Genomic DNA, 26,558 nt, shown 5'->3' with positions numbered 1-26,558 from the left:
GGAACAGTCACATACTATTCTCTCTCTCACTGTCTCTCTATAGGTCACTGTCTCTCCACTCCCTCTTGCATTCTCTCTCTACTTTACTCTCTCTCTCTTTCTCCCCCACCCGTGCCCCTCATCTTGTTCTTCCCCGCTTCCCTATCATATTTCAAATAACCAGATAAACATATATACAATATATCAGATAACAAGGTAAAATACTGTAACAATATGAGATAAGCAAGGGAAAGCAAAACAGATGAGAGAAAACACAATACATTAAGGACAACAATCATTCATTATATGGCTTTCATTTCTATATTTGGGAGGCCCTTCTATTTATTGTTATATTTATGGCCTGATGTATCTAGGTTTTACTCTATTGTTACTCTCTGCTAGGGGAGCCCAAGGTTTCTACTGATCATGACAAATGAGGGAAACCATTGAGCATATGCTGTCTGAGTCTGCCTTCCTTCACTTAATATGATTTTTTCTGTCTTTCCATTTCCTTACAAATTGGGCGATGTTGTTCTTTCTGACAACAGCATAGAATTCCATTGTGTATAAATACTACATCTTATTGATCCACTCATCAACTGAGTGATATCTTGGTCGTGTCCATATCTTTGCTATGGTAAATAGTGTTGAAATGAACATCGTTGAACTAGTGGATTTAGTATGTCCTTGTTTCTGTTTGAGTTGATAAATGACAAGTTGTGGAATTGCTGGGTCATATGGGAGCTCTATGTCTGGTTTTTGTTTTTGTTTTTTTTTTTTTAGGACCACCACACTGTATTTAATAGTGGTTGAACAAGTTTGCACTCCCACCAGCCATGTAGTAGTAATCCCTCCTGGTCACAACATCCCCACCAGCATCTGTTGTTATTAGATTTCTTGATCCTGGCCATTCTAACTGGAGTGAGGTGGAATCTTAGAGTTATTTTGATTTGCATTGCTTTTATAGCCAGAGCATTTCTTCAGGTGTCTATGGGCCATTCTTATTTCTTCTTCAGAGAAGACTCCCTTTAATTCTTTGGCCCATCTTTTAATGGGATGTTTGTTTCTTTGGGAGATTAGCTTTGGAGTGATTCAATTTTTTGAGCTGTTGATATATTTTAGATATGAGGCCTTTGTCCATTATATGATTGGCGAAAATCTTCTCCACACTGTAGGCTTTCTAGTTAGTTTGCTAGCGATGTCCTTTGCCATCCAGAAGCTCTATAGTTTAATGCAGTCCCACTTATCCAGATTTTCTTTGATTGTTCTGTTTCTGAGTGCTTATTATGAAAGTATCGACCTGGGCCAAAAGGACTTAGTGCATCTCCTATTTCTTCTTGCAAAGTTTTCAGTGTATCTGATTTAACCTCCAGGTTTGATCCATTTGGAGTTATTCCTGGTGCAGGGTGACAAAGAAGGATCCAACTTTAGTTTTCTGCAAGTGCTTAACCAGTCCTGTCAGCACCACTTGTTGAAGAGGCTGTCTTTCTTCCATTCTATTTTCTGACTCTCTTATCAAAGATTAAGTGGTCATTGGTCTGTGGGTTAATATTTGGGTCCTCATTTCTATTCCATTGTTTTTTGGGCCTGTTATTGTGGCAGTACCAAGCTGTTTTGGTCACTATAGCTCAGTAAAAAGAGTCTCAAGTTTGGTATTGAAATTCCTCCTGCACTGTTCTTTCTGCTGAGAATTGTTTTTGCTCTACCGGGTCTTTTATTATTCCATATGAAATTTTGGATTGCCTCTTTTATTTCTTTAAAAGAATGACATTGGGATATTGATGGGTTTTGCATTGAATTTGTAGATAGCCCTTGGCAAGATTGCCATTTTCACGACGGTAATTCTTCCACTCCAGGAGCATGAGAGGGTTTTCCATTTCCTCAGTTCTGCTTTCATTTCCTTTACAGGGTTTTAAAGTTTTCATCAAAAATGTCCTTTACATTCTTAGTTAATTCCTAGGAACTATATTTTCTTTCTGGCTATTGCAAAAGGAGTTGCTTTCCTGATGGCTGTCTTGTTCCTCACATTGGTGGCAAATGGGAAGGCAGTTGATTTTTGAGGGTGAATTTTATAGCCCGCATTCTTGCCAAAGGTTTGAATCAGCTCAAGCAGCTTGGGAGTGGAGTCTGTAGAGTTCTTTAAATACAGAATCATGTGATCTGCAAAGAGGGAAGTTTCACCACCTCTTTCCCTATTTGGATCCCCTTTATGCTTGCTTCTTGCCTATTGCTCTGGAATTCTAATACAATGTTAAGAAGAGTGGAGAGAGAGCACCAATTCTTATATGAAGTCAGTTGTAGATATGATTCTCTGGAGCATTGCTGCCTAGGCCAACTTTGAAAGGCAATCTTCAGATCTCAACTTTCTGAGTAGCTAGAATTATAGGCATGACACTCCATGCAAACTCCCTCTCCCTCACATGCATTGAGCACCAAGCAATTCCTCAACTCTCCTATAACAGCAGTGGAGGCAGCAGTAACTGCATCTCTCTCAGGATGCAATCCCCTGGTGACAGTCTGATCACTGTGCAGGAGCCACAAATTATGAATTCTCAGATCTACTCACCTCCATGGCCAGCTCATTGAAGGTGGTGGCTGTTTGCCTGAGAACAGTCTGGCTTGATTGTTCCAGCTCTGCCATTTGCCTTGCAACTGTGAAGTGCTGAGATACACACTTTAGTAAAAGGGAATTGAACTCCACCTGCTCTATGTCGGGTGGACATGCTCTCCCTTCATTGGGTGCACAAGGGTGGTCAATTACATTGTCTACTTCTTCATAAACTCCACTGTCATCCTGTAAAGTCCCTTTTTCACATCAAGGAGGAGAGTTTATCATTCACACTCAAATTCCAGGAATAGAGGTACGATGACCAGAATCCAGAAGAAACAGGGTTGTTGTTTTTTTATCATAGCAAGAGAGAGTCAGAACCAGGGCAAGGGAAGGCACTCTGCCTGCTGTTCTTCTTTAGCAAAGTCCAGAGAATATTAGAAATACAAACAGAGTGTCTGAAGGGTCAGTGAGTCCAGTGTCAGTCATCATTCTGATACCAGGACAACATTGGATAAATGATCCTTAGGATGTCCTGGATTTCAGGTGAACGGAAAGGGTTATGGGACCTGGGCCACATTGCAGATGTCATTCTGACATTAGGTTTGGAATTTATAGGAAGGATCGTATGTACTGGATGTGAAGTCAAGGGAAGTGTGCTGTGTGGCCTGGTCCACCTTGCGCCTGTCCACTCTACTTCGAGGGCATCAGATATAAAAGATCTACAGGGTGTCCTGAATTTAGCATGCAAGTAACTTCACCCATGACCTGTACCACAATGCCATTCTCATCCTGACATCAGAGGTATGGCAGGGAGCAGATTCTGAGTGTACTCAGGGTTGGAAAAGAAGGGTGCAGAAAGCTGGAGAAAGCTGGATGCGCCTTGATGCGAGGCAAGGAGCAATCAATGCTGATCATTTAGGAAAAGCACCCGCTTGGATCTTGAGCTCAGGGCAAAGAAAACAGAGAATCATATGCACAGTAGCCTTGTGGTCCTGAGACACCTCTCTCTCTCTCTCACTCAGAATTACTGTGTCTGTCTGACTGCCAGTCATCCTACTAAGACATTGCTTACTCTGTACTAATTGCAAAGTAGACCACTGGTCGAGATGATTTGGAACTTTTCCGAGGTCTCTGAGATCTATCTAGCTCTCTCTGAGCCTGTACCTAGACTAAATTCACAAGGTGAAGTGTGCAGAAACCTGGTGAAGCCCTGAAAATAGGCAGGAGGCCATTTTGCTGACCATTTAGGCAAAGCACCTGTTTGGTTCTTGAGCTCAATGCAAACACAGAGCAATCGTATCTTGCACAACAGATTCCTGGTCATGGGAATCCTGTCACTCTGTCTCCTTGTCTCTGTTTCTCTGTCTTTCTCTCTCTGTCTCCCTCTGTCTCTGTATCTCTCTCTTTCTGTCTCTCCCTCTCTATGTCTCTCTCCCTATCTCTCTCTCTCTGGCTATGTCTCACAATTACTGCCTCTGTCTGTCTGTGTGTCATCCTGCTAAAACATTGTGTTTTCTGCACTAATTGAAAAATGGATCATAGTGGTAGAGATTATTTGCAACTTTCCAGAGGACTCAAATTTCTCTTACTCTCTCTCCCTCCCTCCATCTCTCTCTCTCTCTCTCTCTCTCTCTCTCTCTCTCTCTCTCTCTCTCTCTCTCTCTCTCTCTCTCTCTCTCTCTCGGCCTTCATATCTGCCCTTGATTCTGTTTGGAATCCTCTTTCAAGAACACTGACTCTGCTCCTTTAAGTGTGTGTTTGCTGCCACTTGCATGGATTGCTTATATGATCATAGATGGAGTAGGATTGGATTTTTGACGATTGAAGGGGCATCATTCTTCCATGCTCAGGGGAGAAATAGAGGACTTCCTACATGCCAGGCAAGTAAGTCCTTCTCCCACGGGACACTCTAAAGCAGCCCTGCTTCCCACTTGGACATCACAAAGAGTCCTCCAGTGAGGGCTGTGCTCACCCTGTTCCACAGCAGCTGCAACCTCTGTTCTCCAAAGTGATGTTTTCTGCCCTGGCCCTTCCCTCTGCTGGCAGTCCGGGTAGGACAGAGAGGGCTGTGCAAGAGCAGGCATATCCAGGAGAAGATGGGCAGTGATGATGCCCAGGGCCTGCAGTGCCCATTTGGTGTTAGTGCCACTGACTAACTTCTGCTGCTGCCCCTGCACTGAGGCTGAGCAGTGTCCCCAACTTCCTATTCTGCCATGTCCCTGGCTGTCTGCTTTTGACCCACTCTGATCCTCTGAGATGACCTGCACCAACACCAAGTCTTCTGGCTTAAACTGTTGCAGCAAGTGTTCCCTCATGGCCTAGAGGACGACGTGCCATGTCTTCTCCTGGTTGGAAACCTGGGTCTCAATAGGAAAGAAACCGTCAGGTCCAGGGCCCACTTTGCCCCCTTCCCTCAAGTCAGTGGTGAAGAATCCTCTGGAGCCCTTGCACTGCACAGCAGAGGAGTCATGCAGGCTGGGCTGGTGAGGAAGGGGGTCAAAAGGGGATGGATTTGAAGTCTCAAGCCTTCCATGTGGGAAGGGTGGCCTTCTACTCTCTCCTCAGCAGGGTGCCACCTCCTCCCAGCCAGAATCCCATTCAGATCTTGAGCCTATGGGCCAAGGAATCAAGTGTGTATTTCTAAAGGACTCCCTAGAGACACTAAGCCAATCCCAAGACAGCTTGGGGGCCCAAAGCCAGGCCCCCCCCACTGCCTCCTACCACGAGGCCTGCTCTGGGCTTGAGGATGCAGTGGTAGAGAACACAGCATAAATCGTGTCTTGCTCCATGAGGCTCTGGACAGAGCAGACAGGAAGACATGGCCTCCCAACTGGCTGCTAAAGACAGCCATTGGAACTTGTGGCTTGCAGAGGACTGGCAGGACAGAGTGTCAAGGACTCTCCATGAGGAAGCATGAGAAAGGAGAGGCCACAAATGACTCTTGCACATTTGACCACTTGGAAGAGGAAACAGACTTTTCCTGAACTGGAGCAGCTCACTGGTGAGCAGATTCTGCTCTTTCTATGTGGCACACCAGCCAGACTCCTACCATCCTGACTGGGTCTGACACCATCGGGTGGCTTCTGCCTGGCTTGGCCAAGCACAGTTTCTTTGGGATTGCAGCCTACTAATCTGCCTCCCCTCCCCATGTCTCAGACAGCCGATTCTCTACTGGGAAATCTACTGTGGAGAAGTACAGGACTGTGTCCTGGCTTGGTGAGGACACCAGCTGAAGGCCATACTGCTCCACTGAACAGGATGCCTTTGTGGACATGTCCTGTGTTCTCAGGCAGGCTCACCCTAAAGACAGGGGAGTCTCCCCCTACTGTTACACAGAGGCAGGGGAGGAGCTGCTGCTGCTGCTGCTGCTGCAGCTGCTGCCCAAGGCTAAGCCCCAGCTCTGCCTCTTGCTTGTGGTGGTCTCTTGTGCTGAGCCTGAAGGGCAAGCTGGGCTGCCGCATGTCTCTCTTATCCTAGCAGACCCTGAAGCTGAAAAGAAGTCAAAAGCCCTGACCTGGAGGGACAGAAATATCAGCAGAGGTTGAACAAGTGTGGGAGCCCTGTCTGGGAGGGGATCTAAGGTCTATCAAAGACTCTGCGTGTGTGGTGGGTGGGGGTTTTTGTGCCAGAACTGGACTTCCTGTCCCCTTTGATGTTGTACTTCCAGTTGGCGAGGTAGGAATGGAGGAGAGGGGAAGGGGGGTGTCACCTTTTCCTGATCTTCCTGGGACCCTCTCCTGAGGCTCCTATGCAGTTGGGAGCCAGACCTGCCAGCACACTGCATGCTGCTCTGTGTGGGTCCTTCAGTGATATCCTGGTTGCTACATCTGCTGCCAGTGCACGCTTGACCTGCTGCGGAGATGTGGGCTGGGAGCTGGTACTGAAACTGAGGTCAGTGTTGTGGGCATGGGGGCTTCCGAGAAGGACTGGCTTACTGGAGGGGATGCCCCAAGACCACCCCCAGGGTTTGCTCCCCAATACCCTGCTTGATTTCTGTTTGATTGTACGATCTTGGGCCGCCACCCATTTCCAAGCATAATCCTGCTTTGAGGGATGGATCAAGAGACACCCAACTGGAGGAAAGTGAGGCTCAGAGAGCTGACACCTCTGAGCCCATCAACAGTGTTCCTGTCAGTGAGAAGGCAGCCCCAGCCTCTCTGACTCCCAGGTCCTTCCCTGGCGCTACCTAAGCAATATCCATTCATTCTCTTCTTCCTGGCCTTCCTAATGCCTGAGAGCTTGTTGCTCGGTTTTGATTGTTAGTCTGCCTGTGGGACTCCAGAACACAGAACAGCCCATAGCTAAGACAAGGGGGTGGTGGTGTCACCAAGTGCCATGGTCATGCCATTGTCAGAGTTGGCCTGGATTTCAGAGCCAGGTGGCCTGCTCCATATGAGTCCCTCCAGAGAGTCTGTAGGGTCTCAGTCACCCAGGGACACATCTCAGTGTCTCTACACACAGCCCCTCTTTTTGGCCAGTGTCTGATCACCAAGTGGCCTATTCGCTAAGCTGCTTCTGGCCCCTGTACCAGGAAAGACTATTTTCTTCTACTTAGTTCCGGTAATAATAGATGTTGCAGCAGCTTCAACTTGCCCAGGGTTTCATTTTCCTGGCCAGGATAAGCACAAGGACAGTGACAGGGCTGGGCTGGGCTGAGCTCTCTGGGAGAGACCCACCTCCTCGGTGGATTCTGGTCACCAACCCTCCACTGAATATCCCAAGGCTACATGGGATCTCACAGCTGTGTCCTCACACTCAATCCTGGGAGCTCTCCTGGATGTCCCTCTCATCCCACCCTGAATGGGTGGGTCGTCCTCTATCTACCCATTTCCCCCAGGCACACAGGGCAGCTGGGACAGTCCTCATTGAATCTCACTGACCAGAGATTGTTTGTCTCAGGAAAGCTGGGCTTTACTTGGCTCCACAGTCCTCCCTGGAGTGACTTCCAGTTCCAGCTGGGCTATGTGGGCACAGCTCAGTGGTCAGACAGCTTCTGGCAGCCCCTGGCCAGGGGAGCATAGGACTGAGCTCAGAGGATATCCTTGGGGCTGTCAGGATTTGCAGAGCTCCCAGGGATCCTTTCCTTCCAGGTCCAGGATCCGACCCGGGCCCTGGTCACTCACATCATAGACGTCCTGATAGGCTGTGTGGATCATCATGAAGTCTGTTTAGAATATTCCTAGGTAGGGTACGACGTACTTGGTCATCCTGGGTAGGACTGGCTGGTGCTGGTCAGGGCCCAATGCCCACCCCCTCCAGAGGCAGATGCTAGTGTGGTGCTAGTCTTTTATTATGGAGAAAGTATCATTTGAATTGAAAGCTACTCTAAGATTTATACTCAGACTGGAAATAATGCCTGTTTTGAAATAGGGTACCCAAGGCAATGGGCAGTGCCTAGTGCTTCAAGGATTCCAATGAAAATAAAAGTGTCAAGTGTATTCCAATAAAAATAAAAGTGTAAAGTTTAAAGGAATGATTAGCAAAAAATAAGCTGGGCGTGTTGGCTCATGCCTTTAATCCTAGCTACCCACGAGGCTGATCGCTGAGAATCAAGATTCAAAGCCAGCCCAGGCAATACAAAGTGGAGAAACTCTTATCTCCATTTAATCACTAGTAAACGGGAAGTGGGTCTGTGGCTCTTGGGTAGAGTGGTAGCCTTGAGCTGTAGAGCTCAGGACAACACTCATACCAGAGTTCAAGCCTGTGAACCCCCTTTCCCCTCCAAAAAATAGGCTAGGGAAACAGGTTTCTGGCGAGGTAGTCAATGCCCCTGTGTCCGTTGGAAGAAGTTACTGAAAATGAGAACCCAACAATGAACCAGGATATATGATGCAGAATACAGTAAAGGAAAAATATTAGGGGAAACAGGAGAATGGCAATTGGTATTCATGTTTGTGGAAAGCTTGAGTCACGAGAGCTTTGACCTGGTTTCTTGTCTTACGTCTATTGCTTCTAGATTTGATTATTTACAAATTAGTGAGGATGTAATGACCAAGCAGGCTTAGCTGCCAAGTTTTTGTAAAATTGATTCACCTGCTCAGTCACCTGCGAGTGGTTAGGTCCACCTGCGTGTGGCTTCATCCCTGTAGTTATTGACTATGGGCATTGTAAGGAGATGTCACATGGTGACTACCACCTGCGTGTGGTGTTTACCTTGAAAAGCTCAACCCCTGAAGGTCAGGGCTGCTCTTATCAGCCCAGCGTGGAGAGTAGCTACTGCACTGCCATTAAACTGATTACTAGCTCCGTTCACTGAGTACTGGTGATTCTATAACTGGGGGTTTGTGGGTCCCAAAGTGACTAGGACATTACACAGCCTAGCTCCTGAATTCAACCCCAATACAAGCACACGTATGGATAGACAGATGGATGACTGGACGGATGGAGTAAGGGATGAAGGCACACATAATCACTGAAGATAAGAGGAGGGAAGAACTCAGTAGTTTGAAACTCACGGGGAGAACCTTCCTGTAGTGGATGCTAAGTGTTTACAGAATGTGGGCACAGTCCTGAGTGTCAGCTCTTGCTACTTCCACGCTACCTGGCTCTCTTCTTCCAAGTTATATCTTTTTATGTATTTTTAATTCCACATTGGGGTTTGAACTCCAGGCCTTGCACTTTCACTTGGCTTTCATGCTCACATTGGGCACTTTATCCCTTGAGCCACCATCCCTCTACTTGTGGCATTTCCATGGTTAACTGGAAATAAGAATCTCGGGTTTGTTGACCCTGATGGGACTGAACCGTGATCCTCAAATCTCAGTCACCTCACTAGCTAGAATTAGAATCATGAGCCACCCATGCTTAACATCCATCCCCATCCATTTTAAAGAAATGAGGTGGTAAAGATTTGCCATTAATCATTACATTCTATTCAAAATACTTTACAATTGCAACTCTAATCTGACAATGAATAGGCTCAGATAAAGAGGACTGGAAACTTTCTGTCTTTTGAGTTTTGTCCAGTATGGCAGGTCATAAATGGTACAAACCTTCATCTGAACTATTCAGGGGCTCAAACTCCTGAATAGGTCAAAAACAGCCAGAGCAGGAAAGACTGTGAGTGCCATTCAACCTCCAAATAATCAAAACATCCATGCTGGAGTAATGGCTCACGTGGTACAGTAGCCAAGCAAGTCCAGAGAATGCACAGCCTGAATTTGTTACCAAGAAAGAATGGAGTTTGGGACCAGGTATATGGAAAAATGCGAGAGTGCTTACCTAGAATGCATAAAGCCCTGGGTTTGATTCCTTAGGTCCACATACAAAGACAAGGCCAGATATGGTGCTGTGACTCACCTGGTAGAAAGCTCACCTTGGGAAAACCCAAGGACAATGACCAGACCCTGAGTTCAAGCTTCAGGACTGGGGAAAAGAAGAATGGGGTTTGATGGTCCTGTTTCATGCTGTGACCACCTCAGCACACCTCTCATCACTGCGGATCAGAAATCTTATCCTACAAATCTTTCTACACCCCTCCCGTTCACATTTGAGGAGGCCCCAGGAAGGAATGACAGGACCCAGGACACACCTTCCCCAGCCCGTGGGGAACACTGATTCCCACTCACACCCTGGCAGTGCATGAGAGGTTACTCAGCAGCACCGGATGTCAGTGATCTCAGAGGATGGGCCTGGTCACACTGGAGTGGGTGAGCCAGTGCTTCTGGGCCATGCCTGGGGGTCATGGACACCCACACAGCAGGATATTTATTCGCCCATGTTATGATGGACACGGGGGTGGGTGGTGCAGTCCAGCTGTGCAGGTTCTAGGATTCCCCCCTGAGTGAAGATGCTGCATTACAACAATAAGGCACAGCTGTGCCAGCCTTCCACCTGTGGGTTCAGGTTCGGTTCATTCCCGAAGGTCTTCTTTCAACCTCATCTAGAGACGGCAGGAGGGGCCTGCTCCTCCAGCAAGCCCAGCGTCTCCCAGAAGATGCTCCAGCAGGACCTGGTCTGGCTACGCCCACCCCATGCACTTCCGGTGGCCTGTGGGGCCAGCGCCTCCTCAGAACTCTGGAATATTCATGTTTTTGTCTTGTTTGGTAACTCCAAACCCAGCCTTGGCGGTCATGTCAGCCCGGGGAGTTCAGGCTCTCTTCAGTATTCTTTGGACTTTGAGCTTCAATTTTAGCAAAGAAAATAAAAATGTATGTCTGTTAGAGCTCAAGTGTGACAGTGCCTTATGTATGTGTGATGTCCATAGTGAGAGGGAGAGGAAGAGAGCGACAGAGACAGAGAGACAGAGAGACACAATACAGCGACAGAGAATCTCTGGCACAACCAGGACTGAACTGAAGGTCTTAAAATCTTGTTTTGCTTTTCCTCAAGACTGTTTTATTTTTTTATGAGTTTGTATGTTTGCCTTTGTAGGTCTGGTGCCACAGCGCCAGTTCTGCTTTTGGGGTCTTCAAATGATGATAAGAGTATCATGGGCATTTGTGCCCAGGCTGGCTTTGAACCAGATCCTCAGATCTCAGCTTCCTGAGGAGCTACAATTACAGACTTGAGCCACTAGCACCCAGCCTTCTCTTGTTTATTGTATGGACTGATAGAAGAAAATAGCAACACAGTCCTTTGCAAATGGCAATGTTGCTCAGACAAAATCTCATGGTGGACTTGACTGGGGCACGTGTTCTACCACTGGACACACCACAAACCCTTGGTCGGTTTGTTGGTTTCTTTTTCAGAAGAGAAAAAATTTATGATTGCAGTGAAATGTTTCCTTTACTAAAACACTGAAAAGAAGGCAAGGCAATTCCAGGTATCTCCTGCCCTCTTCTCCCTGTAATTAATACCTTCCAACTCAGTGGGAAAACTGTAAAAAAAAAAAAAAAAAAAAAAAAGATGAATCTACATTGACAAATATAGGTAAGAAATCATGGTCTACCTTACAGTTGATTCTGAATGAATTTTGTACATCATATGGTTCTTTTTGCTTATTATGCTTATTTTTAAATATATCAGAGGGTTCTTGACAAGTACCATAGCAGTATCATTGGATTTTTATTTTTTGCCTTACAAACTCTGTCTTGCACCTATTCATTTTTCCTAATCATAAGCCTTGACAGCATTGATATTTTCATCTTATTCATTATTGTATCTTTTCCAAGAGTTGGAAGCATACAGAATTGACTTGCTTTAGCTGTATTTTCTTTCACATTTAATACTCTTGCATGACATTCTTTTTCCTGTGACAGTTCATTTCAGTGTTGAAAATTATTGAATTCTCCAGCTATATCGCATTTTATGTACTCACTGATATCTGGGCCCAGGCTTTGAGTTCAAGCCCCAGTACTCCGGTCACCCCGAAAAAGCCTTAGGCTTTCCATGAACTGACTGGTGACTAGACTATTGGGAAAACTGGCAGACTTTTGGTTTGGATTCCTGAGTTTGAGATAGGGGACCTCACTATTGCAGAATACAGGTTTCTTTAGAAACCTGTGTTGAGGAGTATATCTGCATGTAATGAGGATGAAGGAACATAAAGAAAAAGCCTTATGCCATCCTCTCCTCCCTGGCACCTCATCAGCACCTCAGGTCTAAAAGGTCAGAATACGTAACAAGTCCATAAGCTTCCTCCAGTGTTTGAAAATAAAGTTGGAAGTCTTCCACACTTTCTTTGAGGATCCAGGACAGGCTAGGTTTGTGGAAATTACCGGGGTCTTCAATTAGGCCATTGACTTCTCCTTGAAGCCACATCCCCAGTTTCAAATTTATGCTAATTAATTGAACATAAGCAACTCACACAATTCACTGCCCAGCCTGGCTTAGAACCATGGTTCTCAAATCTCCCCTTTCCAAATTAGGTATAATGAAATGTGAGGGTCCCAGTCCATTCAGTGCATTCACAGCACTTTTTCCCTTCCCCTAAAGCTTGTTTTAGTGACATACTCTGTTTTAAAGCCTTCCTCCCACTTCCCCCAAAATATGATTACTTGATAAGGAGACAAATTTCAGAAAAGTATTTCCTGGAGAGGAACTGACTTGGCAGAGAAGATCCTAATAATGCAGGAAACCCTCCCAGAGAAATACAACTGTCCAGTCATTGAGAGGGTCTAAATCCACATAATGACAGATGGGGAAATCCTCCTACTTTGAGGCTGAGGAAGGGAGATCAACATGTGACTTACTCCTGTTGTTGTTAGTCCTGGGACTTCAACTCTAGGCACTGTCCCTGAGCTCCTCAGCTAAAGCCTAGCACCCAAACACTTTGATTTTCTGGTGGTTAATGGAAGATAAGAGTCTCAGACTTAACTGCCTGGGCTGGCTTTGAACCTCCCAATCTTAGATCAGAGTCTCCTAAGTAACTAGGATTGCATGATTACTCACCGGTGCCCAGCAGAGTTCAACATTTTACACACGCGTGCGCACACACACACAGACACACACACACACACACACACACACATTCAAATGCTCATTGATTTGACCTGTAATTGTGGCTAATCCAGAGACTGAGTGCTGAAAATCATCATTTAAACCCAGCACTTCAAGAAAGCTGGCATAAGAAAGATACAAGGCAGTCATGTGATCCCCTCTCTGGAACATGTGATATTGTCCATTTTGTGTATTGCGCAGCACCTGCAAACTGTCAAGAACAGTTTTGGTGCATCTTCCAAGTGGAGCACAGAGGCCACTCAGCTCCAGGCAGCTCACACAGACTGCAAAGGATGCTAGAGATGCAGCAGAGGTGGACTGCTTGTGTGACCACCTGAACAACTCCCTGTGTGCTAGATAGAGTCTGGGTAAGGCCATGTGTGACACATAGCAGTGAACTTCCTGCTTTGCTCAGGTCTGGGGAGAGCCCACAGTAGCCCTCCCCACAGCCATGTCCTCAGCATTCTCTCCCTCCACTTTAACTGCAGGCACACTGGGAAAAGCAATGTCACATCTACATGTGCACACACACTAGCTGTAACAATAGGCTAGGCTGACTCCTCTCTGGAAAACCATCCCTGGGAACAATCCTACCTCTTCCCCCCACCCCCATGCACCTCCAGCCAAGCAAACAAAGACAATTTGATTAGAAGTGCAGGGCAGGAGGTAGAGCATAGTTACAATGCAGCAGCTCAGCTCGGGGGTCTCCTCCTTGCTTTGCAGATGGCACTGCTGAACTCTGATCAGGACACTCACTTGGCTCGCCCGCAGCAGCTGGCAGCAGAGTCCTCTAGTCCTGTTGGCCATGTGCCTCAGACCAGCTTCCATCACCTTCTGTGGTCCAGCTTAGGCTCCTGACTGGGTATGGTCTGAGGGAGGGAGTCCTCAGACGCTGCTGGGCTCGTGCCACAGCTGGAAGTGGCTCTACCTTGGGAGAGACAGGCCTTGCCAACTCAACATCCCTAACACCCCTATCATATTGGGGCTCCTCAGGTGCTGTCATGGGTGCAGGTGGCCCTGTCACCTCCATTGTCAGCTGGGGATGCTCAGGAGATGAACCATGGGGAAGAACTGTTCTGCCACTTTTGGAAGGTGGATCCTATCATTTGATGTGTGTGCACCCAGCTCCAGATCCACAGCAAGCATGGATCGGGTTCACCCGGGAGTAGAAAACTGCAGATGTGATCTGTGTTGGCCTGCCCTAAGTGGGTGGGTTCTACTCCTGGGGGCTTCTGGGAAAATGGCCACGAGTTTCTACACTGAGGTCAGGGTTGAGGGCTGGTCCAGTGTGTCCACACAAGGATCCTTCTTCTCCTGACCTGCAACTGGGCTGTTTCAGGACAGTGTCAGGACTCTTGTCAACTGCACATGCTTCCGCAGAAGGAAAACTGTCCTTTCTGAGTAAATTCTTAGTTTTGTGTCTCCACTGGAGTGGCACTCCAGAGCAAAATTTAACTTTAATTCTTTTAATTTTAATTTTCAGCAGCACATAGTTCCTCAGAGTTTGATAAATATGATAACTATCGATGTATAGCTTTGTCCTTGAATGGGCAGTAACAAATTTTCTGATGCCTACATGGTTTCAAGGACATATAAATGCTTTATTTATATCCAGTGTCACTGAAAACAGTCATATTCCATGAGGCTTGAGTGGTAGTTGGAGCACCTCTATAAAAGCCGGGCGTGGTGGCTCACTCCTGTAATCCTTGTTACTCAGGAGGCTGAGATCTGAGAGTTGTAGTTCAAAGCCAGCACAACCACTACAAAGCCATGAGACCCCCCCCCCTTTTTTTTGCCAGTCCTGTGGCCTGAACTCAGGGCCTGGGCACTGTCCTTGAACACTTTTTTGCTCAAGGCTACCACTCTGCCTCTTGAGCCAAAGCACCATTTCTAAAACCCTGAGACTCTTATCTCCACTTAATCACTAGAAAACAGGAAGTGGGGCTGTGCCTCAAGATAGAGTGGTAGCCTTGAGCTGAAGAGCTCAGGGACAGTGCCCATGCCCAGAGTTCAAGCCCCATCACACACACACACACACACACACACACACACACACACACACACACACACACACACACAAAGGATGCTGAAACTAGGAGACAGGTTGGAGACATCTGGCTGGATGTGTAGCACACCTGGTTCTGATTTGGGGGAAGTAGGAGGTGAACAGACTCTTCTTCCCTTCAGCTGGCTCTTTTCCTGTTCCACATCTGTTTTGCTCCTTAAATTGAGCAAGTTAATGAAAGACCCTAGACAGTGAAAACATAAGGCCTGTTTTCTTTCCCCCTCTGGAAATCAGGCATGAGTGGAGATAAGGCATTTCTTGAGCATGGCAATGGATTGGAGAGGACACGGAATAAATGTGGCTCCATCCAACCACCACTCATCAAAACCTGAGATCCGCACACCACTGCATTTTGTTTGCCCTCTTCCAATCCTGGGAAAAGGCTCCATTTCCATTTCAAAGATGAGGAGACTGAGCATCACATGGGAACAGCTCCTTCCTGCAAATGACTTTCTGACCACACAGTCCATGGCCCTGCCTCACCTGCTTCTGTACCCACACCAGGCTACAGCCATGGTCGCTCCTGTACCTTCACCTGATCCCCTGAGCACCAGGGCCTCCCCTCCCACCTCACAGGTGGCTTTGAGCATCCTCCCCTCAGGACCACGTGCTCTGCATGCAAGTGGAGCTCATGGCTCTAGAACTGGACACTACACGAGTGCCTTGATTGAGGCAATGGAAGAAAATGACAGCAAAATTTTATGAAATATATTATGTTACATAAAAAGTGAAGAGAAGAAAAAAGCCAGGAGATACTTTTCAAGGGGAGGGAAAGGACTTCTGTAAGTGCTTGAGCTGGTGCTCATGGAATTCAGAAATTTTGAGTCTCTACCTCCATACCCAATGTTGTTTTCCCAGTCTTAATTTAGCAGCACACTGGGGTGTATCTGCTGGAGCTAAGTTGTCCTCTCCAGTTAGAGATGTGTCACTATCAGAAGAAATCTGTAGAGAATTTTGGCTCTCAAAAGCAGCAAGGACAGTCACAGATTGGAGTCCATTCGTCCTGAATGACATGGAAAACTTCAACCTGGAGTTCAGCTATGCGGTGGACTTCCTCTTCAGGCATCTGCCACGGGGGGAAGAGGATTTTCAGCCCATGCGGTGGTCAGGGACACCTCGTGACGCCAAAGTACTGTAACTTGGAGCGATTCTTCACCTTCTTCCTCTGGTAGAACAGACTTTTGACTGGACTGCCCTGAGTCCACACAACTGAGGCTTGCCTCTTCATCTTCTGACTCAGGGGCAGGAGAGTCTGCCTCGGACTCAGTGGACACGTAATCCTCCAGGTACAGATCACCTGCCCAGTGCTGCCGATCCCCAGCTGCCACCACAGGAGCAGGTGGTTCTTGTTCACATGGTGTGGTCAGAGACACATCAAGAGCCATAACTACTGTGCCCTGTGCTGGTTCTGCATCATCTCCCTCTGATGGAGTGGTGTCTTCATTGTGTGCCCAAGACAGACGCAGAAAAACTTGCAGAACTTCTCTCCCGGATTGTGGCTCCTCTGCTGTAGCCTCTGGTGGGGCTGTGTGTGTCTCTGAGGCTTTGCATACATCCACCACCTGGGTACATGGCAGTGCTGACTCTTCTTCAATCCCAGCTGGAGAGTCATGGATCCGAGATGCGGAGGACACGGCCATCCTGGCACCCATGGCAGCTGGAGCACATGCTGATTCTCCAGCTGCCGCCTCAGCCCCACGCAGCTTCATCTCCAGTGGAGTGGGCACAGCCCACTGAGCAGCCACCACACTTGGCACTCGGGATTGGCTTGGAGGAGTCACAGCAGAGTCCCCATCCAGGCTGTCCTGGTCTGGGCTGCCAGGTGCCACCTGCCGGCCTCTCAATATAAACTGCCAGAATGTTCTTCTGGGTCTGGCTTGGGCTTGGGGTCTGGGTCGGGGGTTGATCCAGTGTCTGCAGGTGTCCACCAGGCGCTCTCTGCAGGATCTCCTGGAGTCAGAGCTGGGAAAAATCGGACAACAACAGGAAAACATGGCGCTTTCCTTGCTATCTCTGGATGAGTTTTCCAGTTGTGGCCTGGAATATGGCTGCCTGGAGACCTGAGCTCCAAGTTCCCTGTGGTCTTCTGTCAAGGCTGAGGTCACTTCCTTTGGTCTTCTTACCTAAGACTCTTCCTCCATCGGGACCCCACAGAGTCCCCATAGGCTTCTGACTGACTCCTTGTCATAAGACATGTAATTCTTATTCAGCTGGACCCAGTTTTACTAGTGCCTCTACCTTCCTAGGAAAGGACTGGCTGCAGACAATGCCTTAGTTTCCAGGAGATGGGAGGCTTATTCAGACTTTTGAATATCTATTTCGTTGAATGTTGTCCTGTGTGCATCAGATAACCATGCATTCTATCTGATCACAGTGGAATCAGACTAGTTCTGAACAACACAGTAAAAGGTAAGAAACATTCAAACACTTGGAAGATGAACAACACACTTCTGAATAACGCCTGCATTACAGAACAAATCAAAGAAGAAATTCAAAACTTTCTTGAATGTAATGACAATCAAGATACATCACAAAAGAAGTTATGGGCCTTGGGCTGGGAATTTGGCCTAGTGGTAGAGTGCTTGCCTAGCATGCATGAAGACCCGGGTTCGATTCCTCAGTACCATATACATAGAAAAAAGCCAGAAATGGTGCTGAGGCTCAAGTGGTAAAGCTCTAGCCTTGAGAAAAGTCCAAGGACAGTGCTCAGGCCCTGAGCTCAAGCCCAGGACTGGCAAAAAAAAAAAAAGTAGTTATGGGGCACAGTAAAGGCATTTCTAAGGAGCAAAGTTATCGCATTAGGAGCCCATATTAAAAAGACAGGAGAAAAGCAAGTAAATAACCTAAAGAAGAAATTGAAGCACCTAGAGGAGCAAGAAAAAGTTAATTCTAAAGCAACTAGAAGGACAGAAATAACAAAAAAAATCAGAAAATCAAAAAGTTGGTTCTTTGAAAGAGTCAAAAAATTGACAGACCCCTGGTAAGATTAACCAACAAAAAAGAGAGGGGAGATTCAAATAAATAAGATTAGAAACCCTACAGGAACAATCACTACAGATATCCAAGAAATTCAGTCCCTTATGAATAAGTACTACCAGGGCTTATATTCAAAGAAACAGGAAAATCTAGTAGAAATGGATGATTTCCTAAATAAATATAGGCTACCCACATTGCACCAAGAAGAGGTAAGCAAATTAAACAAACCAATTTCATACAATGAAATTGTGGAAGCAATCAGGAAATGCCAATCAAAAAGAGCCCAGGTCCAGACGTGTTTCACTGCAGAATTCTACAAGACTTTTAAAGATGAAGTAATACTTATAGTCTTGAAACTCTTCTGAGAAACAGAAGCAGAAGGAGCAATACCAAACTCATTTTATGAAGCTAATATTACACCCATCCCCAAACCAGGGAAAGACCCAACCAAAAAAAGAGAACTACAGACCTATCTCTCTAATGAACACAAATGCAAAACTCCTCAATAAAATACTAGCCAACAGAATCCAGAAACAAATTTAAAAAATTATACATTACGATCAAGTAGGCTTCATCCCACAGATGCAAGGCTGGTTTAACATTTGCAAATCAATTAAAGTAATACATCACATCAATAGAGCTAAGGATAAGAATCATATGATAATTTCTCTGGAAGCAGAGAAGGCATTTGACAAAATACAACATCCATTCATGTTGAAAGCACTAGAAAAAATAGGAATAAGAGATACATTTCTTAAAATAATTAAAGCCATATATGACAAATGGAGAAAGACTGGAACCATTTATCTTAAAATCAGGAACCAGACAGGGATGCCCTTTCTCTCCACTTCTTCTCAATATAGTACTGGAACACTTAGCCAGAGCAATAAGGCAAGAGAAGGACATCAAAGGGATCCACATAGGGAAAGAAGAAATTAAACAATCCCTATGCACAGATGACATGATCCTCTACCTGAGTTAAAGTGGTAGGATACAAAATTGACCTGCAAAAGTCAGTAGCCTACTTGTACAGCAACAATACACAAACAGAAGGCCAAATCAAGAAAATAATCCCATTTGCAATAGCCTTGAAAAGAATAAAATACTTAGGAATTAACTTAACCAAAGTTGTAAAGGAATTATTTAATGAAAACTATAAAAGTCTAACAAAAGAAATTAAAGAAGATGTGAAGGACCTTTTTGATGAAAACTTTAAAACCCTGAAAAAGGAAATTAAAGCAGAACTGAGAAAATGGAAAAACCTCCCATGCTCCTGGATTGGAAGAATTAACATCGTGAAAATGGCAGTCTTGCCAAGGGCTATCTACAAATTCAACGCAATACCCATCAACATCCCAATGTCATTATTTTTTCATATATTTTTATTGTAATTAATAAAAGGGTTACATTATATTCACCAGATAGAAGGTGCATTACTTCACAAACATTGATACCCTTTCTCATGTCTTGGTCCCCATTTCCCTCCGCCCTCCCCCCCACCACGCTCATCTTGATTTCCCCCCTTCCCTATCTGATTTCAAATAACCAATTAAGCATATATAAACTATGTCAGATAACAAGGTGAAATACTGTAACAATATGAGTTAACAAGGGACAGTGGGGGAGGGAAAGGGGGACAAAAACATGAGAAGGGGTATCAAGGTTTAAGAAGTAATGCACCCATTACCTGGAAAATGTAGCTGTAAGCCCTCTATACATTATCCCAACAACAAATACACACATCTTCAATATCATGTCTAGAACTTCAGGTCCCCTGATAACAATTAAGGAAAAACTCTATCACTTTCAAATAAGAAACCAACGTCAGACCAGACATTTCTTCAGGATGCTAGACAGACTGTGTTGTTGACACACAGGACACCTAACTTCTCGAGTGAACACGTCAATCACACCACAATGTCTGGATGAAATGTTATGCAGTCTAGAAGCTTAAGCTTCGATTCTAGCTCATCTAACTGCTGGAATCTCCTACATGAGTTATGGGTTTTGCAGGTCTTAGGCCTTCTTTTTTTAACCTGCCACTGGGGACTGAAAGCAGGTCCTCTGCTATCATAACTAAGCTCCCTTGCTTAAGGCTGGTGATCTACCACTTCAGCCACAGCTCTAGTCTAGCTTTTTGATAGTTAATTAGAGAGAAGAGTCTCATGGACGTTCCTGCCCAGGCTGCTTCAAACATTGACCCTCAGATCTCAGCCTCCTGAGGAGCCAAATTTACAAGTATGATCAACCAGAGCCCAGCTTTTTTTTCCCCAGGGCTTGAACTCAGGTCCTAGGCACTGGCCTTAGCCCCTCTCGGCTAAAAGCTAGAGTTCTACCACTGAGTCCAACACCACTTCTAGTTTTAAGTGGCTATTTGGAGATAAGAGTCTCAGAGGAACATTTTTGCCCAGACTGGCTTCAAACACCAATCCTCAGATCTCAGCCTCCTGGGTAGTTAAGATAGCAGCATGATCTACTGGCCCCCATTATAGTCCTTAGCTCTTTGGATTTGTTTTCTGCTCAGGTCTCAACACCTCTCGCACTCTTAAGTTCCAGCAAATTCTGCTACACTTCCTTATCCTCTAGAGCTCCCACCCAGAACACAGGTGGAGTGGTTCTCTCTGACACATTTCTTCGGGCTCAGTCTGGGCTTTTTGCTCCAACTACTAACTCCAGTGTTGCAACTGCCTACTGTACACTGAGTGAAAGAGAAAAATACACAGACATCGTGGGGTTTAGAGAATAGAGAAATTGACAATGTTCCATGAGATTCCCTCCTTCCTCCTCAGGATTATGGAAGCACAGGTGGGAAAGTAGACAGGAAGTGAGAGGAAGTGGAGGGAGGAGGAAGAGGACAAGGAGAATGAACAGTCTAGTGTACAATGAGAAGGGGCTGGGCGGGAGCCCTTAAAAGCAGGCACAGAGGGAGCCCATTTGTCCTGTAAGTTTACCTGGAGGCTTGGGTGGTAGAAAGGATATTTGATAAGCACAGGAAAGGATAGGGGGGCATCCTCCTATCTGACCCCTCTGGTTCTGGGTAGATAAAAGAACCAGCTCCTCCTGCAGCCGGGCTCCAAACTGTGATCCCCAAACCCTTGCCCATCCTTCCCTCTGCAACTCTCAAAGCCCTTCTCCCCTCCACACTGCCCTTCTCCCCATGCAGGCTTGAACTCAGAGCCTTGTCTTTGGACCATATTTTCCATTCAAAGCTGGTGTTGTATTACTTGAGGCACAGCCCACTTCTGAATTTTGCTGGTGAACTGGACACAAGAGTCTCAAGAACTTTTCTAACGCTACTGGATTCAAACTCTGGTCCTCAGATTTCAGCCTCCTGAGTAGCTAGGATCACATGTGGGAGCCAACTGGCATCAGGTCGCTTCCAGACACTTGCCAGAGGAGAGAACTGTGTGAGAGCTGGGCTGAGCTGTGGCGATCCTCAAGTCTTTCCCAGGTCACCTAAGACCCTGCTAGGCATAAGATGAGGAAACATCTATCAACTCAGATCAACTTTAATACAAAACACAGAGTACAGAAATTTTTTTAAAAATCGAAAACAAAAACAAACAAAAAACCAGCAACCGAAGTACAATGGGATAGGAAGGACAGAAATGTTGAGACAGAGGCTGAACCAATTAAATAGTGAAGCCCACTAGACACTATGTTGGAAATGAATTATGCAACTTGGGCAATACGGAAGCTGGGAAGGGGAAAACCTGGGAGAGAATGAGGGAGGAGAAGAACACTGTTCAAAGGGAAATGTACTCATTATCTGACCTATCTAACTGTAACTCCTCTGTAATTTACCTTTATAATAGCATTTTAAACAAAAAAAGACAAACTCAATATTCTAAAACTATACACCTCATCTACATGGTATTTATACACAATGGAATTCTATGTTGTTATCAGAAAGAATGACATCGCCCCATTTGTAAGGAAATGCAAAGACTAGGAAAAATCATACTAAGTAGGCCAGACCCAAAGAAACATAGGCTCAATGGTTTCCCTCATTTGTAATAATTAGTACACAGCTAGGACTCTCCTAGCAGAGGATTAAAATAGCGCAAAACCTAAGTACATAAGATCACATAGGATGAGACCAAATGAAAGGATCTCCAGGATATGGAAACAAGAGATTTATCTTATGTGATTGTTGTTCTTAATGTACTATGTTATTTCTCTTCTCTTTTGTTGCCCTTTGGTTAACCTCATGCTGTTGTATCTGACTTTGTTACCTGATATAATGTATATATGTTTATTTGTTTGTTTGAAATAGGGAAGGGAAGGGGGGAAACAAGATGATTGGGAGGGGTTTGGGGAAGGGAAACAGGGACAAAAACATGAGAAGGAGTATCAATATGTAAAAAGTAATGCATCTACTACCTGACAAATGTAACTGTAACCCCTCTATACATTATCCCGACAAATTTTTTTGAAAACTTCAGTTTTATTCATAATAAATAAATAAAACTACATACCTCATCTAATGTGCATTTACAATGTGTTAGTGTTACATTTTTACATGTCTGGCTCTATTTTGTGAATTACTAAATACTAGTACAATATATATATGTATATATACATATATACACTCACCTTATTTTATATATTAAACTAATCAATAAAGTCACTGTGCCTTCGAGATTTTATTTCTTCTCTTATGAACACTTAAATGACACAATGTTACTACCTTGCTTTGACTGAAATTTGGCATCAGCAAATCAAGCTGTTGAAACCAAATAAGCTACACCAGACCATCGATAACTGCTATCTTTAGGAAGCAATATTTTTTCCTAAAATGTACAATCTGAACAACATACAGAAACAGCATGAATACTGAAGCTAATGTGGCATTGCAACTGCTACGGACACACATAAAATACAAAACTAGCAATGGTAATAACAACCATAATTAATCTCTATGGATTCCTTGCCACAGACAAGTCCCTTGTATGTATATTAATATGTCCCCTTTCCTGAACTGACTGAGTTGACTCCATGCTGTACATATTTGAAGAAGACACTATTACAGTAATAAATAAAGCACACTTCTCTGCTTAAAACCAAAGAGGAAGGAACACAGTACATCTGAGTATCTTTGGTCACTGCAGGCAGTGACGAGAGGATGGCGTAGATGAGAAGATTGGGGTCTGCTAGGAACATTCCTGCTCGTCACAGTAATGTGGAAATAGCAAACAATGGTAGAAATGGATTCTTCTTTTTTTATTGTAATGTATAGAGCGGTTAGAGTTACATTTGCAAGGTAATAGGTGCATTAGTTCTCACACATTGATACCCCTTCTCATGTTTTTGTCCCTGTTTCCCTCCCCTAACCCCCTCCCATTCATCTTATTTCCCCCCTACTCTTTCCTATTTCAAATAAACAAATAAATGTATAAATGCTAGGTAACCAAGTCACATACAGTAACAATATGAGCTTAACCAAGGGGCACCAAAAGAGAAGAGAAACAACATAGTGCATTAAGAACAATCACACAAGATAAAGCTCTTATTTCCATATTCTAGAGATCCTTTCATTTAGTCTCATCCTATGTGACCTTATGTATCTAGGTTTTGTGCTATTGTAATCCTCTGCTAGGAAAGTCCTAGCTGTGTACTAATTATTACAAATGAGGGAAACCATTGAGACTATGTTCCTTTGGGTCTGGCCTACTTAGTATGATTTTTCCTAGTCTTTGCATTTCCTTACAAATGGGGCGATGTCATTCTTTCTGATAACAACATAGAATTCCATTGTGTATAAATATCACATCTTGTTGATCGAATCATCTACTGAGGGGCATCTGGGTTGGTTCCATATCTTCACTACGTTAAATAGTGCTGCAATGAACATCGTTGTGCTAGAGGCTTTAATATGTCCTTTTTTTCTGAATGATTAGGTAAATGCCAAGAAGTTATATAGGAGCTCGATGTTTAGTCTTTTGAGGAACCGCCATACTGCTTGCCATAGTGGTTGAACGAGTTTACACTCCCACCAACAGTGTAGTAATGGTCCCTCCTGGCCACATCCCTGCCAGCATGTTATTATTAGATTTCTTGATCATGGCCATTCTAACTGGAGTGAGGTGGAATCTCAGAGTTATTTTGATTTTAGAATGGATACTTATGGTAGAAAATTTTCCATTGAAAAAAGTCAAGGAGCTAGGAACTAGTGGCTCATCCCAATAATCTTTGCTGCACAGGAGAATCTGAGGATGGCAATTTGAAGCTAGCCTGTGTAAGAAACCTATGAGATTCCCCATCCCTAACAAAGTTCTCAGAAAAGCTGGACATTATGATGTGCGTTAAGGAGCAGAACACTAGCCTTAAGAAATGAATGTAAGAGACTACCCAGGCTCTGAGCTCAAGACCCAAGAAAAGCACCCCTCCTTGCCAAAATATCAAGGAAATGCAGGCTCCAGTGGCTGTCCCCTGTGATCCTAGCCATTCTGGTGGCTGATATGAAGATCTCAGTTTGAAGCCAGCATGAAAATGAAACCATGAAACTCTTCCATACAGTTAATGAATATAAGGATGGAAGTAGTGTTGTAGCTCAAGTGGTCAAGAGCCAACCTTCTGCCAAACATAAGAGGCCAGAGCTGCCCAGTCCCTGAGTTCAAGCTCCAGTACCAGCACATAGATAGATGCATGGGTGGATAGACAGATGGATGGAGGAGTAGGTGACACTAAGGGCAGGAGGGAAGAAAGCAGGGGCGGACAGCGATGGACAAAGCACTAATGGAGTGGCTGTCAAGTCTGAAGAAAACAAGGATGCATGCCTAAGGGTGATGTCCTATGCTACTTATTCAGTGAGGGTCCCTGTGAAAAATCATTCCCTTTTGCTTTGCTTTATCATTTTTTTGCCAGTCCCGGGGCTTGAACTCAGGGCCTGAGCGCTGTCCTTGGGTTTTCTCAAGGCCACTTGAGCCACACCACCATTTCTGGCTTTTTCTAGGTATGTGGCTCTGAGGAATCAAACTCGGGTCTTCACGCATGCTAGGCAAGCAATCTACCACTAGGCCAAACTCCCAGCCCCTTTACTTTTTTTTAATTGGGAAACGTATTTCTGGTACAAGGAGCAATATGCGCTGTTTACTTCCAATTCACCGAGCTATGCATGAGTAGCTAGTGAGGAATCTCTTTGGTGGTAAATACAACTTACTCTCTAAAGGAACAAGTTGTGATATTCAGCAATCCTACAGAAAATTCATTCTTTGACTCCTCTTACCACAGAGTTCCTGGTTGATATTAGAGCCTACACCATGACCACACCTGCAAGGAAAACCATTCTTTAGACCTGTTCAACCTTCTCAGTGGCTCACACGCAAAACCCTGAGACACAACAGGGAACTGGACCGATTAAGTAATACTCCATAACCAGTGGAACTGGGAGACAGTTCCATATCCCGTTCACCATTCAGAAGCCAGCAGGGAAATCCTGACTTCGATCACACGAAACACGCGTTCTTCCGGCCCCTCCTCGGGGCTTTCACACATGTGCGCGCGCCCGGGCGCAGCATCTCCAGCTCCACCGACGCGTGGGTGCGTGTCCCTGGGCAGCTCCAGCCCCCGTGGTCTCCAGGAAAGGCGTGGGCTCCTCAGAGTAACCCTCAGCCACGTTTCCTCCCCACCCCACCCCACCCCCCCGACTCCTTTACCTTTTCTTAAATGATAGTTTTGGGGCCTGAACTCAGAACCCTTGCCTCTCGTTTGGTTTTCTTGTTCAAGGCTGGCATTCTATCATTTGAGCCACCACACGTCCACCTGTGGCTTTTTGCTAGTTTATTGGAAGGAAGAGTCTCTTGGATTTGTTAAGCCAGATGAGATGGGCACCATGATTCTCAGATCTCGGCCTTCTGATTAACTTGCTTTACAGGCATGAGCTAGCACTACCCAGCTGCCAGCCATTCCTTTCAAAGAAATGATGATGAAGATTGAGCAGTGTTCAATATATGTGGTGAAAATGGAGTTCACAGTTGTTGCTTCTATGAGAATTAATAGGCCCACAGACAAGGAAGAGACATTGAGTGGAAGTCAAGTCTTCTGTTTGTGGAGGTTAGTATGTTTCTAGCACAAGGAAGACTGTTTAGAATACATGTGGCACCAGATTTCATTCCTACCAATAAAAGGACTTATTTCATCAATGTGTTAACACAGTTGACAGATCTTCACATCTAAAATACAAAATTATTTTATGTCTCTGTGTGTGTCTTCATTTAAATATGTGCGCACACACACACAGTGATACTGGAGTTTGAACACTCAGGCTGAAACTCAAGGCCTCAATCTCACTGGAATATCACAAAAGGCTGGAAAGGCTTGGGGAAAAAGTCATATCAAGCAAAATAAGTGATTTCCCTCATTTGTTATAATTAGTACACATCTAGGACTCCCCTAGCAGAGGATCACAATAGCTCAAAAGCTATGTACATAAGGTCATACAGGATGAGACTAAACAAAAAGAACTCTACAATATGGAAACAAGAGGTTTATCTTTGTGACTGTTGTTTTAATGTACTATGTGAAATTATTTTTCCTCTTATGGTTTATCTCACATGGTTACTGTACCTGACTTTGTTACCTGGTATAGTATGTATGTATATATAT

General features: G+C 45.1%; 1 protein-coding gene across 1 annotated transcript; it reads right to left on the bottom strand.

Annotated features, from left to right (window-relative positions):
* Positions 1–16,033: 16,033 nt before the first annotated feature.
* On the bottom strand, positions 16,034–17,004 carry LOC150060109 (uncharacterized). The gene has a single exon (XM_090338607.1). It carries the CDS (start codon positions 16,967–16,969, stop codon positions 16,034–16,036), a length of 936 nt encoding a protein of 311 aa, XP_090194733.1. The 5' UTR covers positions 16,970–17,004.
* Positions 17,005–26,558: the final 9,554 nt, after the last annotated feature.

Source organism: Megascapheus bottae, chromosome 8, assembly GCF_031878675.1.
Source record: "Megascapheus bottae isolate mThoBot1 chromosome 8, mThoBot2.hap1, whole genome shotgun sequence".
Lineage (NCBI taxonomy): Eukaryota > Metazoa > Chordata > Mammalia > Rodentia > Geomyidae > Megascapheus > Megascapheus bottae.
The sequence above is the reverse complement of the archived record's forward strand: the minus strand, read 5'-3'. Positions and strand labels throughout refer to the sequence as shown.

What these genes read in the sequence shown, in the direction of transcription:
- LOC150060109 (XM_090338607.1), bottom strand. Translation starts at nt 16,969, where the DNA reads ATGTTTTCCTGTTGTTGTCCGATTTTTCCCAGCTCTGACTCCAGGAGA.